Below are 17949 nucleotides of genomic sequence, written 5' to 3'. Positions count from 1 at the left end.
AGGTTACCCACTATCCGTCTAAGAGGCACAGGATGAAAAATAATATGAGGAATTTGTAAACCTGATCGAAGAGAACCAGGTGGTGATAAATGTATATTGCTTATATTACAGCGAGGCCATTAGATCCTCCATCAGTCTGGTTTCCTCCACTCTGTGTATCCACAATGCAGGTGGAAGGGGAGCAGATTGCTTCCACATAACTGGATTGCATGCTCTAGCAGCGTTAATAAGATGAACTAGTAGAGAGTTTTTATAGGACTTTATAGTGGAAGAATTAAGGTGGAGAAGAAAAGCAGCTGGCTCCAAAGGAAGGCGTGTGTCAGTTACTTTATGGATAAGGTCTGCAACCTGGACCCAGAAAGGACGTATACAGGGGCAATCCCAAAACACATAGAGAAGCATGCCAGGGCGTTCATGACAACGACAACACAGGTTAAAGGACCCAGGAAACATCTTGTGTAGGACCATTGAAAGCCTATTCCACCTGGTAAGTATTTTGTATCCAGTTTCCCGTATTCTATTAGAAATAAAGGATTCAAGTGCAAAATACAAAACATGGTCTAATAGTTTATTGCTTTCAATAGTTCAGCTGACTCATAGACTTTCACTTTGAGAGTAAACAGTAAAGTAAAACCTTTGCGTAGCACTGCAAAGCCGGAAGCGGAGCCTGAATATGTGATTATTAAAGATGACTGTCCCTACGTACATCTATAACTACAGTTTATACCTAAAACAAGCTTTTAAAAAGGTTAAGACACATAGATAAGATTAGTTGCATAAGATGACACATTCAGCAAAGGACAACAACAAAGTCTTTATAAATTGGCAAAGTCTTGTAACAAAATCTTTTTTGGGGATTATTTCATCTCTGGAGCTATTGCACAGGGCAGCTTTATAACAGGCAAATGTGCTAGATTTAGTATTTAACACATTATTAAACTACAGTTTTGATCTTTCATAAATAGACAATAGTGATTACTATTGTGCTCAATGTAACTATAGGCCTCATTATTCCTATGAAGATCTGAGGGTCAGGATTGACTGGAGTACTGAAAGCCAGAGTACTTACTTGTTGAATTCTTGCCTTCTCTTATAACCCACTTCTTTAACAGCATAAAGCTTTGTGTGGTCAAAGAATTAGGATTCTCAACACGAATCTGATTAATTTCATCAACTGAAAAATTCAATTCTCTTGCAAGCTCTGAAAAAAATATGAAAACAAAGCACATCAAAGAACAGATGTTTCAGATGTCCATTAAGACTGTTCACTCATTCTGCCCCTAATAAAATTATAAAAAAGTTTTCATTGTGGTCAGGTGACTGTGGCTCAGTTTTATCACCTCCCTTAATGATGTAAAGACATAAATAAACTTGACAGATTATTTACAAATCGAGCTATGGCGATGGTCACAAGCATACGATAAATGATACAGGTTGCCTGATTTGTGTACCTGTTCCAGCTTAGTAACTCAGAAAGTACTGAAACCACTGCATCAGAGAAGAATCAACGGAGCAAGCATTTTTTGTAGTAGGGGAGGTCAGCCTATATCTTTTACAGCACCGGTTTCCATTAAGACTGAGGCCTTTTATGGCCTTCTCCAAAAGGCAAGGTCTTAATTGTATTCACAGATCATCAGCACATAACAAGAGTAGTACATTCTATTCAGCATAATCAGATGCCAGTGCTGTCCCTGTACAGTCTGCTCATCTTTGTATGAAGTATAGCGTTCTAAGTACTTGGAATTCACCTAAACAGGGTTCACACAATTAGAACTGAACTGCTGGCAGAGTAGAGGAACAGGGCAAATCTTTTAGTCATCACTTCAGGCACAGCGGGCGCATTCTCTTTTAGCTTCTCTTCCCACACCCTTAGCATAGGCTTTGTTTAGGTATGGCTTCTAATCTTGTTTTTGCCATGCTTCAATTAGCCAATTGGCTTGGGTGACAGGGGGAGCACAACTAAGTTGGCCTAGTAGAGCATTAAATATAAATCCAGCTCTTAATAGTTGTGATGCAGAAAAAATGGAGGAAAGGATGTGAAGTCTATATAGCAACATACAAATGCTAATTTTAATTTTTTGAAGTGAGCATCTGTATGAGCATTAACTCCACTCTGCAAGGTATGGTGCAAAGCTGCCTGCATTGTGCCAACTCTCAGTACTTCTCAAAGCATGGTCACTTGGATAGAAATTGCATATCATTTTATACAGTGAAACTTTCTAGTTCATTTACATTTTTGTGGTGCTGGCCAACATGCTACCCTAGTAGTCAAAACTGTCCCCCTTTTTCCATCTCAACAATAGTCCAAAGTCTTGATAAAAGTACCTTCCAAGTATTTAATTGGAAGGAGAGCCTAATGGTAAAGCATTCATGTAAACATTAGTTAACATAATGAATGCAAATTGTAGAAAACAATAGCTGGCTTTCCTTTATAAAGGAAATTATACCATTATACTCTTTACTTTTTAATCACATCTTTTAAAATGTTATGAAACCATTTTGTCTTACCTGTCCAACTAAGTCCTAAATGATCAGCAACTATGGCCATCCGTATGTCAGTACGTTCGCATGGACTCTGTGGACCTGAAATTTACAAAGGTACAATTAAAACAACATTTTGTTGTGTCACACGTATGTCAGAGCTGTGGATCTATTCTACTAAATAAAAAAAACTGTGTGTGATTAGTGATTTTCAAAATTAAATTGACTATTACAGCTTGTACTTTTGTATTTGCAATGAGTACAGTTTAAGTAAGTGAGCACAGTTACTGAATGGAAGTAGACATGCTAGTTGAGTGTACAGAAGGTGCGTACAAGTGTTGGATGGTGTTGTCTATGTACAGGCTAGAAACATGTTTATAATCATGGGTAGTGTAATTTCTCTGAACGTTTTGGCATGCTTCTCTAACTAACTAGTGTATGTTTTCTAGACACACAGAACGAATAGTGTGGACAACAAACACAGATGACAATGGAAGAATGGAAACTAACAGAGGTCACTCCACAAGCAATCACGACAGGTCATGCACTAAGGTCAACAAGTTGAGAGGTTTACAAACTAGGCTGGATTTCCACGATGTGAGCTATTACAGCTCAAGAAACCTGACTGCCTTTATTCTCACCAGTCCTTCTACTGCTCCTTCTCTCACTGTCGGTCTTTTCAATCTTTGATTTTAAAGATGTTGCGTCTGCTTTCAAGTCTTTAGCAGACCTCGATGTTACTGAAGGCTGGGACACTTGGGTGGCTTCAGATAATGACGTATTTTTCGATGTACTGTCTTCATCATCAGAGAGGTCAGGCTGCATCTTTTTCTCTTCATCAGAAAGGCGGTCCACAAGCTTTAATGTCTCACCACTAATTCCCTTAAAATATTCAATAGAGTGTTTACAAACCTCACTGAACTCATGATTCTTTACTTTGGCTGCAGAAGTGGCAGAAGGCAAAGATCTTACCTTTACTGGTAACTTTGAAGGAGTTGGTTTAGTTGCCCCCTTCTCTATTGGTTTCTGCTTAGGTTTTGGTGTAGCTTTCCTCTGTATTGTTGTATTTACTTTACTTATGTTTTTAATAGGGATCTTAGAAGACCTACCATCTATACTGGATATGTGTTCCTGTCTTGTATCTTTCTCGCTCTTAACAGGCACCGTCCTTCTACTGAATGAAGTGTTTGCATTGCTGGACTGGTTACTTACTGGCTTAACTGATATGGCTTTAACTGGCAGTTTAGATCTTGGCTTACTCCCTGGTGGATCTGTCTCTTTCTGTTGATTTTTTTGGGCTCTTTTCATTTCCCTAGCAATGTCTAGGCTAGCTGTCCCCTGTTCTTTATTAACATTTCCCTTCGTTTTGCTACATTTGTCCACAGACTTGGATTCACAGTCTTTACTCAATACCAAATTAATTGCATTATTATTTAAACTTAAAGCTAATGAATCCAAGTTGTTGTTATTGTTATAGTTTTCTGTCTGAAAATCATGTATTTCTATGTGACTAATGATTGTCTCACTGGTTGATATGTTTGACAAAACAGTCTTATCATTATCTAGTAAATGAGAATCTGGCACAGCCTCTGTTTTATCTGCCACTTCTCCAGTGCCATCTTTCTTCGTGCTCATTGTTGAGGCAGATATGCCCATCTTTATAGGTGTGCGCAATTTAGGATCAACTTTACAACTGGCAGTAGCTGTTGGTTTCTCCAATGAATTATTACCATTTGTTGCATCAAGACAATCTCCATTTCCCTGGATGGTAGAATGTTCAACTGCAGATGTCTCTACTTGTTTTTCTAGGATGGGATCTACCAAGATGTCCCCTGACTGTGGAGGTGTGATGGCAGTAATTTTGTCCCCTTCCCCCTTGTCCCCTGACTTCCCTTCAGAATTATGCTCACCAATCTGGAAAAATTGGAGTCTTTCTTCAACAAAATCCCTCTTGCTCATGTCAATAGCACCACTGCGAGTCATCTCAAACATCTTCCCTTCATGAAACGGGAAGGGATTGGGCTCACTAGTTGGTGTACTTTCATCTGTAGGAGTTCTGGCTGGAGTTGTGTCTGGTGTAGTTGCTTGGGAACGATCTTCTACAGCTAGACTAAAAGGCTTGGGTTCTTCATCTTTGGATTTTGTTTCAAACACATCATCATCTCCTGGTTTACTGGACCAAGGATCAAAGTCAAGGCTCTTGGTAGCTACTGTTTTGAAAGGTGTTGCAAACTCTTCGTCTACCTTGTAACTAAAGTATGTGTCTGGAAACACTGGTCTATCTGGATGCCTTCCTTCCAAGGAATAGCACGGTGCCTCTTGTTTCTTGTCACTTTCATCAGTGTTCTTTTCACCATCGGATATTTTTCTGCATGGCTTGTATTCCTCAGTTACTCCCTTTTCTTCTTCTATAACTTCAAGTTTACTCTGGCTAAAACTGCGATCACTAAGTTTCAGAACACTCTCTTTAGCCCATGGCTCCTTTTTTACTTCAACATCCTGCAACGGCCCAAGTTTTGTCTCAATCTCAGTCAGCCCATCATCTTCATCTTGTAGATCATAACCATCCAGAGAATCAATCTCAGTTGCATCAGTATCGTGTGAGAATTCTGCAGTGGTTGCTATAGAACAGTCAGTAATAGACTGGTCATTACCATTACCATTTTGCTCTAGGTCATTAGATGGGGAGGTTAAACCCATATCTGTTTCATTGGATTGTTTTTGAGGACAGGGCTTCCCAGAACAATTTATCTTTGTACATTCTTTTACTTCTTCATTTTTCATTTTAAATGTATACTTTTTAATTGCAATAGGCTGGAGAACAGATTCATCATCACTTGAATCACTGGCATCGAATTCAAGGGGGACAGGAGACGGTGGTTGCACTTTAATTACTGGTTCAGCTGAAAGAAATTTGTCCTGATCATCTTGTAAATTAACTTCAGTAAGTTCCATTTCACTGTCTGTTGAATTCTCCAGATTTTTTCTACTTGAATCACTGTTTTCAGAATCTAGAGGAGGTGGAGGGGGAAATTCAATATATGCCACTCTATTGTCCTTTGTTCTTTTATATGAGTCCTTGCTAAGTGTTATTGGTTTTGCTATGTCATGATTTTGGGCATCTGGGATGCTTTGTTTAATGGATGGTAATCTGACTACATCTTCCTCCTCTGATTCTTCAGAGACTTCAGGTATTGGACTTGGCATTCCTGGTATATATGGCATTAATGAGTCAGGAGTTTTGGAATTAAATTCATAACTAACTTCCTCTGAACTAGGTGTCTCTGGAGTTAAAGGACTTTTTCCTGAGCTATCTATAAAGGACACTTGTTCCAGGGTATCATCTTCAGGGCTGCCCTGAGGAGATGGGGGCTGTTTCTGTGGTTTAATAGAAAAAAGTGTACCTCTTGTTTCCTGAACTGTCCTACTCTCTTGGCTAACTACTGTTTTAACACCTCCCTGCTGCACCTCTTTCTCATATTGTTTTCCTACCTGCACAATACTAACATAAACTGGTAGTGTTTTTATCTCCTTTAACGCTTCTGCATTTGCTATTGAATTTCTGTCCTCAGATGTCATAGATTCATGCAAGCCAGCTAATCTGTCTTTGCTAGGACTATTGTCTAAAGAATCTGGGGATTGCTCAGTATCTTCATTATAAGGTGAAAACCCTAGATAATCTTGTACATTGCCTTGCAGGCCACTACTAATGCGTCTATTGCTTTCATCAGTAATAAAAGCAGAATGAAGAATATCAGGCTTAACCTGCTTAGTTATTGATGATATTAGTGTATTAGTACATTCCCTATCAATTTTTGATTGGCTACTAATATTATCAACACTGCTTAATCCTTGCTTCTCGTCAGTAACTCTACCAGAAATATGAGAATCTGTCCCTACTTTCCTGCTCTCAGATTTTTCTTCACTGGTATATCCTACATCCTTACGAGCAAGTTCAGTGTATAAAAGTTTTTTAGAAGGAGATTTAACATAATTCTCCTTTATTTCTTCCGTGGAAGATCCATTCCTGGTCGGTGTTTGCTCTTTAACAGTTTGTTGGGCTGGAAGATGAGTACCATCCATTTCTGAATCTTTGTCCTGTATGATAACATGTGTATGCTTTTCCTTCTGTGTTTTCTGATTAGCGCTGCCAGACATTTCCCATGTTCTGTAAACTTTCTTGTCTGGGGAAACAGTATGGCCAGTTGTTGTGTTTGCTGACTGTGGCAGAAATTGCTCTTTTAGTCCTCCAATCAATTTGTCAGGTTTCTGATCTAAAAATCCAGCACTATTTTTAATCTTTTCCTTGAATTTGGAACATTCTTCATTAATGGCTTCAGTAATGGACTCCTTGAGCAAAGGTAGCTCTCCATTCATTTCATCAATTGTCTTTTGTTGTTTATCCTTTGTGTGGAACTGAAAAAATGGAAGTCGACGGTCCTGTGTTTTTTTTACTGGAATTTTTGATGGAGACTCATGCTTTTTTTCATCCTGTGAACTGTCCTTGTTTTTAAGATTTATACTTTGCTCAAATTTTAGTTTAATAGAGCTAAGCTTTGATTGTGTTAGTTGAAAGCCAGATTGTGACCCTGATTGTTGACTCTCTGCCTTGTGGTCAAAAGCCCTCTTTTCCGGACTGCAAGGCAAACTTGTAGCTTTTCGGTCATCAGCCAAGGTGACACATTTTCCATCGGTCATAAACTGGTGAGTTTTTGTCCAGTCATCACTGGATGTTCTCATTTCAGTAAACTTAATTTTCTCAGGACTACTGTTAGTAGAACTGCAACCTGAGGTTACCTCGTTTCTGCCCTTTCTGCGGGGTGTCTTCTCTGGTGACTGAAGCTCATCATTTAGTTTCTCAGTTTTGTCCCGAAAAAACTGTGATACTTCAGTCAATTTTTCTTCTGCCTCTTTAACAGTCCTGTCTACTCTGTCTTCATATAACAACTTCTCTCTACCCCTATCTAGCCTATCCTCAGTAAATCGCATCCACATTGCATGTTTGGGGCTTTTGGGATCTCCAGCATAATGCAACACTGTCACTTTATCACGAGAGTCATCAGTGGACATTTTACCTACACCATTTTCAGTTACATCTTTGTATATTTTTGAAAGAATTTCCTTTTTAGGAGTGGGGATCACTTTTTCTCTCTCTCTGCAGTGCTTTTCAGTGCGGTGGAAGTCCGACCCAAGGAGTAGAGCATGGTCTGATTCCTCTGCGTCATCTAGTTTTTCAGAAAGGAGCATTTTTTCAGCAAATCGGTATGACTCCCCTCTTAGTTCTGATAATTCATCATCATGATACTCTACTGAATGCTGACTTAATAATTTTAGTGTTTTGTATGAGTCATCAGAGATAAGCTGAGCTGAACTTGGGCGGCTGTCTTCTTCTTGAGATAATGGGGTATTTACTCTTGAGGACTCTAAATAAGATGGCAAAGACTCTTCTGCTGTTAGCTCCTCTTCTTCAGCCTGCCCTTGCTCATCTGAGTATGGAAAGATTTTACTTCTTTCTGTTACCATATCTTTGTTGTTTAGATCTCCCTGACTTAAGTCCCTTTGATAAACATACATCTCCTTTTCTGGATGTTTTTTTGTTTCTCTAATAATGACTTCTGTAGGTTCAGCTTGGTTACCTTTTTCAATATGGACCTCAATTATGCGCTCCAGTTTTGGTTTCATTTTGGTGTCCCTTTCAGCAAGTTGTTGTGGGCTCTCTGTACACTTCTTAACATCCGAAGCTAGTGACGTTTTGTGTTCAAACAGACCTGCCAGCTCTTTAGATGGATCTCGGCCCGTCTGGAAAGCTTTCATTATGTCATGGACAGACATAGTTTCCTCTATTCTGTCAGATTTTTCAGAAGGAGGAGGTTGATGATAAACCATTCTTGTAGTAGTTGTGATATGAGTTTCTTCTTTTACTCTTACTCCCTTTCCCAACACCCCTGTATGGTCTTCTTCATCGATTCCAGCTTTAAGCTGAAATCCCTTACTTTTGGCTTTTATAGATCCAGGTGAACATTGTTCTAGCTCCATAAAAGATTTATCTGATTTCATATGTTGAGTTTCCCCTTTTTCAGATTCCATAACCTCCCCACTTGATGGCTCATAGCTTCTTATAACATGTACAACTTCTGTTCTTGTTTCAGTAATCACTGGTGGGATTGGCACATCATGAAAAAGTGGCTTAGGACCAGTGCTTTCAGCACTCTGAGGAGCAGATGGAGTTTTTTCACTTCTTGTTTCAAATCCACTATCAGACAAAGGACTTTTATCCTGCTCATGTTGTGAAAAATCATCTGGTGACTCTAAAATCATGTCTGTTCCAAAGACAGAGTCTGCAATTTTACACAACTCTTTTTCAGAAGCTGAAGATCTCATTGATGATGGGGGCATTTTGAGTTTATGATCCTGTAGTGCTATAGCTGGTTTCAAAACTCTTTTTTGCTTCTCCTCTCCTTCTTTTTTCCCATCATCATACTTGTATTTCAAGTTTGAAAATGTGCTCCCACCAATGTCATTTGTCAAGTAATCAATGACCTTTGTTAAATTATAGTCTTTTTCTGATAACGTTCTAGATTTTAATTCCACTTTGTCTGTTGGGTAAAATAGTGGGGTGCTGCTGGAACACTCTCTAGCTTCTTCAAGGTCGTCCCTACTAAATTCTACCCATTCATCTTCTGGTGATTGCCCCTGAGCACATGCAGCTGCCATTTTTTCCAAAAACACATCTTTTTTCAAAATTTCACTGACTTTGACCAGGTCTTCTTTTACTTTCTCTACAATTTTAAATGGCTCTTCATCTTCAATTCTAACTTCCTTAGTTACTTCTGAGTGGTATGGTTTATCCTCAGAAATATCAGTCTGTAAAATTGCTGTCATCCTTATTAAGTCTTCTTTCATATCAGCAACATCTTTTAAGATCTCCTGACTTGAGGACAATGGAGAGGTAGCAGATAACTTGAGGGCAGCAGGAGACAAAAATAAGGATGTTTTAAGAGGCGAAGATATTCGACTAAACTGACTGGTTGTCTCTGCTGATGCATTTTTTGATGGTGATAACAGAGCAGCAGCAGATTTAGTCAATGATGCAGACTCTGTCAGTTTCTTTAAGGTTGGTTCTGACAAAACATTTACTACAGAATAAACTGGTACAGTAAAGGTTGATGATGTAACAGATGAGGTAGTAGAGGACATAGCAGACCTAAAAGATGTGTACACTGCACCAGTAGGGGGAGTTCTTATGGTCTGAAAAGCTGAAGCTGTTGATGCAAAAGACTTGAGAGGTGAATATGACATTTGCGAAGTAGTGGGAATGGAGTAGCTTTTTTCAGCGGTGTCAATTGTTGTGCTAACTGAAGCTGTTGCTGATTTTGTAACTGCCGATATTTTATCTTGCAAATTTACAGCTGATCCGTTGATGTAATTTGAACACAGTGGGTACTTTAGAGGTGAAGCAGACCCATTCATTAATCCAACCTCACTTGGACCATTCCCAATCTTTAATGGTGAAGAAAGAGTAGATGCAATGTTCACTTTAGAAGCAGTGGAGACTGCGGGAGAAACCACTGATTTTAGAGCTGAAGATGAAAGTGACCCTGCAGAAGTAATGATTGATTTAAATGGCAAAGTTGAAGAATACATATTGATGTTAGATTTAGGGGAGGCTGGAGGTGTCATTGTAATGGATGATCTTTCTAAAAGAGACCCAGCTGTGGTCACTGGAGAAGTTCTGGAAGTGAAAACTGAGGTGGAAGACAATCCCTTGAAAGCAGGAGCTTCTGCCATTGTTGAAGCCCTAATTGGTGAACCAACAGATCCTTGAATTGTATACGGGGGTTGAGACACAACAGTTTTTATTGGCGAAGCGATTGTCCGAAATGATCTTATTGGTGATGCTACATCACTAACAGATTTAACAGAAGATGTAGTAGAAGCTCCTAGTGTGGATTTTATTGGAGAAGCAGAGGAGACAGACCAGATTGATTTTAATGGGGATGCTGATGGTGTATTGGAGGAAGAGCTTGACAGGGAGGTAAAGCCTGATTTGGCCTGCCCAGGGACTGTAATTGGAGCAGTTGTCCATGACTGATAGGGTCTTGTTTGAAAGCCTGGCTTGTATGCATAAGTGGCAGGGACAGGTCTTGTTGTTCCTGTGCTCCGTTCAACCGGTTCTTTCATGAGTAAATCAAAATTAAATGCAAAATTAACAAAAAATGATTGGAAAAACAGAGAGACCAGAGAAAAAAATTTGTCAGTAACGATTATATAATTTCAAAAAGCAAGTACAATTGTTTATATGAGTCAAAATGATGAGTGTGGTGATATTGAATGGACTCAAATAAAATAAATGGCTGGGGCTGCATGGATGTAAAATGAGCAAAGGATATAAGCAACAAAGAAAAAGTCATGAAGCCAAAAAAAACAATGAAAGACAGAAAAGACAACACATAAAAATGAACTACAAACACACACTGCTACTCAAGCTTCCTATTGACTTTCTGATGTGCCGTTTAATAATAAAACAAGCTGTATTCCCCTGCAAAATACAGTATAGTTGTGTAGAGTTAGTGCTTGGAATTAGTATTGTCTTTTGCGCTTTCTCTGGTTGTACATTGACAGACACACTACTGTTAACTGAAAACAATATCAACTACAACATTGGTAATGTAATCAGAATCTTTCATGCACACTCCAGATTCATGTATATGACAAGCATGTACAGTGCAAAATGTGGGGAAACCTTCAAATATATATCTCTCTCATGCAAAATTTAGAAAAAAGTTGCACAATCACAAAGCCAATAAGATCCATTTTTTTTCGGAACAGTTCTGTTTACATTGTAGTTTATCTTGCATTTTTCATGCGTTTCTTAATTTCATTTTTCTGATAAAACCAAATTAAAACATAACATGGAATTAATTGGAAACCGCTGTGTTTTGATGACATGTGAAATGTGTGATTGAGGAAATGGTCAAGCAAGGTTAACTAAAAATAAGTTGTGAATTTAGCGTGCATGAAATGTTATGTTGGAACAAGCAATGGGTTATGAAATTGTACCTTTAAAATGCATATTATACAAATATTTTCCAAAGCCAGTCACTCAACAGCCATCATATGGCTTTGTGCAAAGAACTTCCCTCCCAACCGGACCACAATAAAATTCATACCAACCAAGTACGGTTACACTAATGGCCTTAAAATAGTTACAAGACTGGTCTTGGAAAACCACTGCTTACTATGGACAGTCATATTTTTTTTTTCAAAAGAAGAGTTTACCTTTAGCACACTGTCATGACATCAGTTTCTTGTGTGTATCAGTGTAATTTTTTTGACAGAATGCCATAAAATTTATTTTGAGACCAAAACAGGAAGAATTAATTAATTAATAATCTTATTTTTAATTTATTTAATGTCTTGCTAAGCTCAACTCAAACTTTTCCTCTGTTAAAAAATATGCAGTTGGACACTACAGAAATGATTAATTTAAGATACATTTCTACAACTTGTCAGCACCTGAAAGTTGCAAAAAATTAGGTAGACAGACCTAGAATCTAAATACAAAGAAGGCTAGAGATGTGTGCTGGGAGCTAATTTTTTATTTAACATTTAAAAATGTTTTATTTATAAAGATAGAAAAATACAGAGAACAGGAAGATATACCAAATATCAAATATAGTCAAGAATAAGCATCATCATAAAATAGAACCTGGGAGCTAATTTGAGCTGACAGCATGGAGGTGAAAGTTCCTCATTTCAGTCTGACAGTTCCCTTCCAGCCATATATACTGTATGTAGGAACTAAGTTTAGTGTACCATCCTGGTTGCATGAAATAACAGCATACTCATGGTTATATTGGACAAGTGTCAATTAACTGAGCAAGATATTTGTTGACTTGAACAGGGCATCACTTTAAAGCAAACCTGTGCAACAGGTTTATTTAACATACTTTCTCACCTCAACATTAACTTACTTTTGCTTTGCTCTGGCCAGTACTTATGTGTATATAGGAGAATGTGACCTACCCCAAGTGACATCACTGGACCAATCAACACTGCCACACAGGGTGTCCATAGCCCTGTATAAGCTAGAACTCTAGCAACTTATATGCTACTTGTGGCTGAAGAGAGTGGTGAGGGAATTAAATGAAGCTAAGTATATGCTAGGGCTGGGTTCAAGTAAACACATGGCCAAAGAACGGGTTCACATTAAAGTAGTATCTTATTCTCATTTACATATTTATATGGAACTACAAGTGCTCTAGAAACACTGACCAGTTAATTTCTGGCAAAGTAGGTTCTCTTTTTGTGTAACAAACCCCACTAGTTTAATGCTGCAGGTAATACACTCATAACTGGCATATTAGCTCAGTTAGTTTGGCATTTAATAATTACTTGTATAGTTATGAAAGAATGCAAAATCAATGCATACCCAAACCTTAAAATTCCTTTTTATGGCATTCTTAGGATTCTGCAACAAAATGAAGTATAACATATACTAAGTATGCTATTCTCCTTTACTGTTTAGGTGAAAACTAATGTATTTATTTCAAATTTCTTTCTTTTTTTGCATCCTTCCAGACTCCAGGCATTTTATGTGGTCATAATTGTAGAAATAACATGCCGAACCACAAAAGTCCTCGGCACTAGACAATATTTATTCATGTATTAAGTTTTACATCATCCAAATGCACAGGGATCAAAAAGTAAGACAAATCACTTTAAGGATCCCAAAGTATCCAGCATTTTATATTATTGTGAAATTTGTGATATACAGTATATTTCCAAAAGTCAAAAAATTATCTGATGTCAAAAAGTAAACTCTTTTTTTCAAAGTAATTAGTATTGTTAGAAGGTTATTAAACTCACTCATTCCAGGCTCAGTCAAATAGCTGTATCGCTTACGCAAGGCTAAAGACACAAAGTTCTGACGACGGTCCACTTTCTCCATCTGCAGAGAAAATTAAAACAAATTCAAAATGATTACATCAGTTTACTACTTATTTTCAGCCAATGGTATGAATGCTAATGGTGCCAGATAATGCTTATACATTAAATGAAACTTATACATTAAACAAAATAAACATATTACACACATCACACAGAACAAACAACACAATACATGGCTTTCTCTAGTGCGTTACATTTAACATTAAACATTTAGAATGGAAAAAAAACATTAGTTGGTATGCTAACAACAAAGGATTTGTTAGAGGCAAGCTTTTGGTAGAACCTTTATTATCTTAAAGGGTCAGTCCACACAGAAAGTGATATGCCAGTATTTAGTAGATACTGGAGTGGTAAGCCAAATGATTTCTTAAATCTTATGTGGGGACTCTGATGACACATCCCAGGTATGTGCAACTGCTACAGCCATTGTGAGGGGATCCCACTCTTACTGTTGCACATTTCATATTTTGTATATTATGGAGAATGCAGTGGAAGAAGTAAGAACCTCTCAAGGTGAACAAGAAAACCAGAACATCCAAGGTAGGTGGTAACTGAGTCAGGGACCATACTTCCTGGCACTATTCCCACCCACCTTGGAGTCCTAGAGAGAATCACTGGAGTGTTCAAGCTATATAAGCAGCCAATAGGTGGCGCGGTCCTACTTGTAACTGAAATATCACTTTTTAGTTGCCTAACCCTTGCATGATAAACCTTTTCAGTGCAATTTACACTCTGGAAGTTTAGGAATAATTTAATTTCACTACTATGAGGATTTTTTTAAATAACTACTTTTTGACACTGCAGTGAAAGAAGATTTTTTTTTCTGTTACCTTTGTGATATTTTGTTTAACTGAGATAACATTTATAACTTTGTACTATAATTAGAAACCAAAAAGAGAAAAATGTGTTTCCCAGTTTTGGAAAAGGTACACATGCTTTATAACATAGGACAGGTGCATAAGAACATATTCAGTTGGTAAGCAGGTATAAGCGAATAATGCCTGTGCCAAAGGCTAGTCTACCAAAAAAATTGGATTTGTTTCTAAGGAAGGGAGGATCCCCTTTATGCAGTATGGGCAAAGAAAATGGAGGGAAAGAAATGAGTGAAGGAAAGAGGAAAGAAAAGAGTGCAGAGCAGGTAAAATAAAATAAAGGAAATAAATGAACAAGCCAAGATGAAAGAAGATGAAAGGAGAGAAAAGAAATGAGGGGGTAGGAGATAACACAAAATAAGGAGGACAGAGGAAAGAAATGTTGACAGAGGAAAAGGAAACAGAGTAGAGATGAAAGAAAACAAGGAGGAAAAAAAAGAGGAAATGAAACAAAAGGAGAAGAGGAGAATAACAGGAGCAATAGGAGAGAAGATCGAGAAATAAAAGAAACAATAAAACATGACTGAAAGAAAAAAAAAAGTAATAGAGGACATAAAAGGAGAGGAGATCAAAAGGAACAATGGGAGAGGAAAGGAATTGAAACAAGGGGACAGGATAAGGACACACACACACAAAAAAAAGAAGAGGACAGCAACAGAAACACGTGAAGAGGGAAGGAATCATGGTGATAGAAGGAAACTAGAGGAAAGAGAAAGGAGAGTAAAATGAGAGATGAGAAAAGGAAACCAAAAAGGAGAGGAAATTATAAGAGATGAGAGTAATGGAAATCAAAAGAGAGGAGAAAAATACAAATGAGAAGATAGGAAAGCAATGATGGAGAAAGAAAATAAATGAAGAAAGAAAACTAGGATAGAAGCTGTGCAAGAAAAGATAAAGAGATGCAGAAAAAGAAATGAAAAACAAAATGTATTGTAAGTGAATAGCTTCTAAACTGGAAACTAAGTTACGTAGAAAGAGACCACCAACCATTTTTGTCTAGACGCTTACAGAATACACAGGCTGCATAGTTCAGCTTTGACTTACTAGGTATGCACTGTGCACCCTGGAATCATAGACAAGATGGCATGCATATGTTTTATGAAGCCTGGGCATTTCATATGGGTCACTACTGACATGGCTGATACTATAACCATATCTACGGTTGATTAAAATAGAACAAAGTGCATGATTTTTACCTCATCATCTTGGTCTGACTCTGTTTCCTTTTGGATCCAATATGCATTGCAGAGATAAGGTAAATTATAGTGGGCAGCAGGGAAAGAAATATTAGGACATTGAAAGGGAGAGGCAGGCAGCAGCACAAGCACATGAACAGCAAACACTGACACAAGAAAATAAGTGGACAAAGAATTTAAGAACCAAATGTGAAGGAACACACAGATTTATCTAAAGAATACAAACTCACATTCTAAACTAAGTTATCCACTTTAACAGAAACCACAGTGATGACACCACATTGGAAACAACAGATATATATTATATGTTCCTATAGTCTATGTAAAATGTGAACATATTTCAGCAAAAGATGTCGCATCAGAGACTTCAAAAAGTACTCTTTGTAAAAATAGATTTTTTTTGTCATAAAAACAAAACAGCATCCAATCAACAAAAAAAGAGCAACGTTTTCATTCCATACTAGCTATTTTTCAAGCCAAACAAATCCTTTGCAGTCTCGGGTGCAGGGCACCTTTTGTTGACTATAGCATAAGGCACTTGTGGAGATTGTTTGTTGTGCACTCTGCAATTCACTGGTACAAAGTGTGAAAAGAACCATCCAAATGATGCATTACATTAAAGGTGCAATGGATTTCAACAGAATGTGGGCTGAATAAACAGAATGAATAGTTCACTTCGAACAGTAGGGGAAAACACCTTGTTTTATTTGGAGATATAATAATCTGTCTGATATAATAATGCATTCAGCTTCTTAAGCCTCCAGTCTGGCAAACCTTTTCCAGGAACTCAATTTATCCTTGTTTTAGATAGACTGGAGGTTTAAACCTAAATTATGTTTTCATTGCTGTCTGTTTCCATGTTCGGGAAGATTGGCCTCCCTTTTTTGTCCCAGAGACAGGGGTCATAATAAAATCCTGACATAGGTTTTAACCCTTCCCCACGCTATCAAAAACTAAACATTTTTGGCTTTTAAAAAAAAATTATTTATTTATAAACAAAAGAGAGGGGGTACAATGAGAAATAATTTAGAGGCCATATGGTCTCACACATCATAAAAGTATAAAATGTTGGCTTTTTAAAGTGGAAATGAACCCAAAGTGAAAATGGGCTGTCTCATAGGGAACATCTAGCAGGGTTAATTGTGTCTATGTATTATTCTGATAAAGGTACATTTTGTATTGAAATAATTTTGTCTTAAAATCGGTAGTGCAGTTGCTGGTATGTGGGGGTGTCTAGGAACACCTTGTCAGGCTCTGTCGAGGAATAATGTTTTCTGGATCGCAGCTGCGGAACGGTTACTGTTACTCGTTTAAAGGGGAGATCAGTGGACGGTTCGCAAGTACACTCAGTGTGATAGGGAAGCGGTACACATCATATACCCCGGCCTAGTTAGTGTATTTTTGGGCGGATGCTAGGTTGGATAGCAGTATTTTTATAATGTGGCAGCGTGATGGGATTTGTAATTCCCCAAGTGGTTCACTTCAACAGGGCAGCCTCTAGTGTTCCCGGGACTCCCTGTATCATACACAATACTCTTAGCGGACAGGGGAGTAAGAATGCCCTCAAGCTGAGTGTCAGCACAAGCACTTGAGTGCGTTTGCAACATGCAGGTGAATGGTTTAGATCCTTAATACAGTCTCTTGATCCCCAGTGACCGTAGCCTACGATATAGCTTGCATGACAAGTTTCCCACAACACAGCGAGAACGATTCCACAAAATGAAGTAGCAACTAAGGTATGGAGGGAGACCCCCTTTAGTTGCAAACCTGGTATGGACTAGATACTAGGTACAGGCTTTTCCACAATAATGATCACAATGAATAGTCCTAGTAGCAGCCACAGTTCTTTGATACAGATAGTTTCCACTAACTTAGATGAATTAACAACTGAGGTATAGGAAGATTCCCCAGTGTACTTGCGGTTCTGGTGTTGGGTCTCAAGCAGGCTAGCTCCAACAGGTGGGATCGGGTATGAGCTAGATGCAGCAGTAACCAATGCTGCGGCGTCCCTGGATGTCAGTCTGCGGTCAGGAGATCCTAACACGGCTGTTGGGGTTCAGTAGAGCGCACAGGGTCCTTGCTTGACGTTCCACAATGATAGAATGCCGAGTGAGTGACTCACGTGTGAATTTGAGGAGGAGTCGCGGTCAGTCGGAGGAGCCCTGTGTGACGTCACGGATGGGACGACGTGGCGCTGGACCGGAGGGCTGCGCCGGGTGAGTCTCTGACACACCTATTCTGTTGCTTCATAGCTGTGTGCCTGCAGTGTAAGATCTCTGCAGCCTCTGACTGCTAGTCTCAGGAGATTTGCAGTGAGATTTGGTGATGTCACTATTGCACTGCTCACTGTTCTCCTTGCTGAAAGCTCCAACTTGCAGAAGCAAATCCCTGCTTCCTCCACATAGAGATATCAGGCTCACTTCACACAGCTTTAACACAGGGATAAGTAT

General features: G+C 38.4%; 1 protein-coding gene across 1 annotated transcript in view; it reads right to left on the bottom strand.

Moving 5' to 3' along the window:
• The window catches only part of ANK3 (ankyrin 3), a 260705-nt gene that overhangs the window by 22684 nt on the left and 220072 nt on the right, over window positions 1–17949 (bottom strand). Inside the window, exons 35-40 of the mRNA XM_018576669.1 lie at window positions 15500–15526; window positions 13351–13432; window positions 3454–10655; window positions 3123–3363; window positions 2509–2583; window positions 1070–1201 (exon numbers count right to left, since the gene is read on the bottom strand). Coding sequence (XP_018432171.1) covers window positions 1070–1201; window positions 2509–2583; window positions 3123–3363; window positions 3454–10655; window positions 13351–13432; window positions 15500–15526 — 7759 coding nt within the window. The remainder of the gene's footprint in view (window positions 1–1069; window positions 1202–2508; window positions 2584–3122; window positions 3364–3453; window positions 10656–13350; window positions 13433–15499; window positions 15527–17949) is intronic.

This window comes from Nanorana parkeri, unplaced genomic scaffold (assembly GCF_000935625.1).
Source record: "Nanorana parkeri isolate BGI_ZX_2015 unplaced genomic scaffold, ASM93562v1 scaffold73, whole genome shotgun sequence".
NCBI lineage: Eukaryota > Metazoa > Chordata > Amphibia > Anura > Dicroglossidae > Nanorana > Nanorana parkeri.
This window is presented reverse-complemented; position numbering and strand designations above follow the sequence as displayed.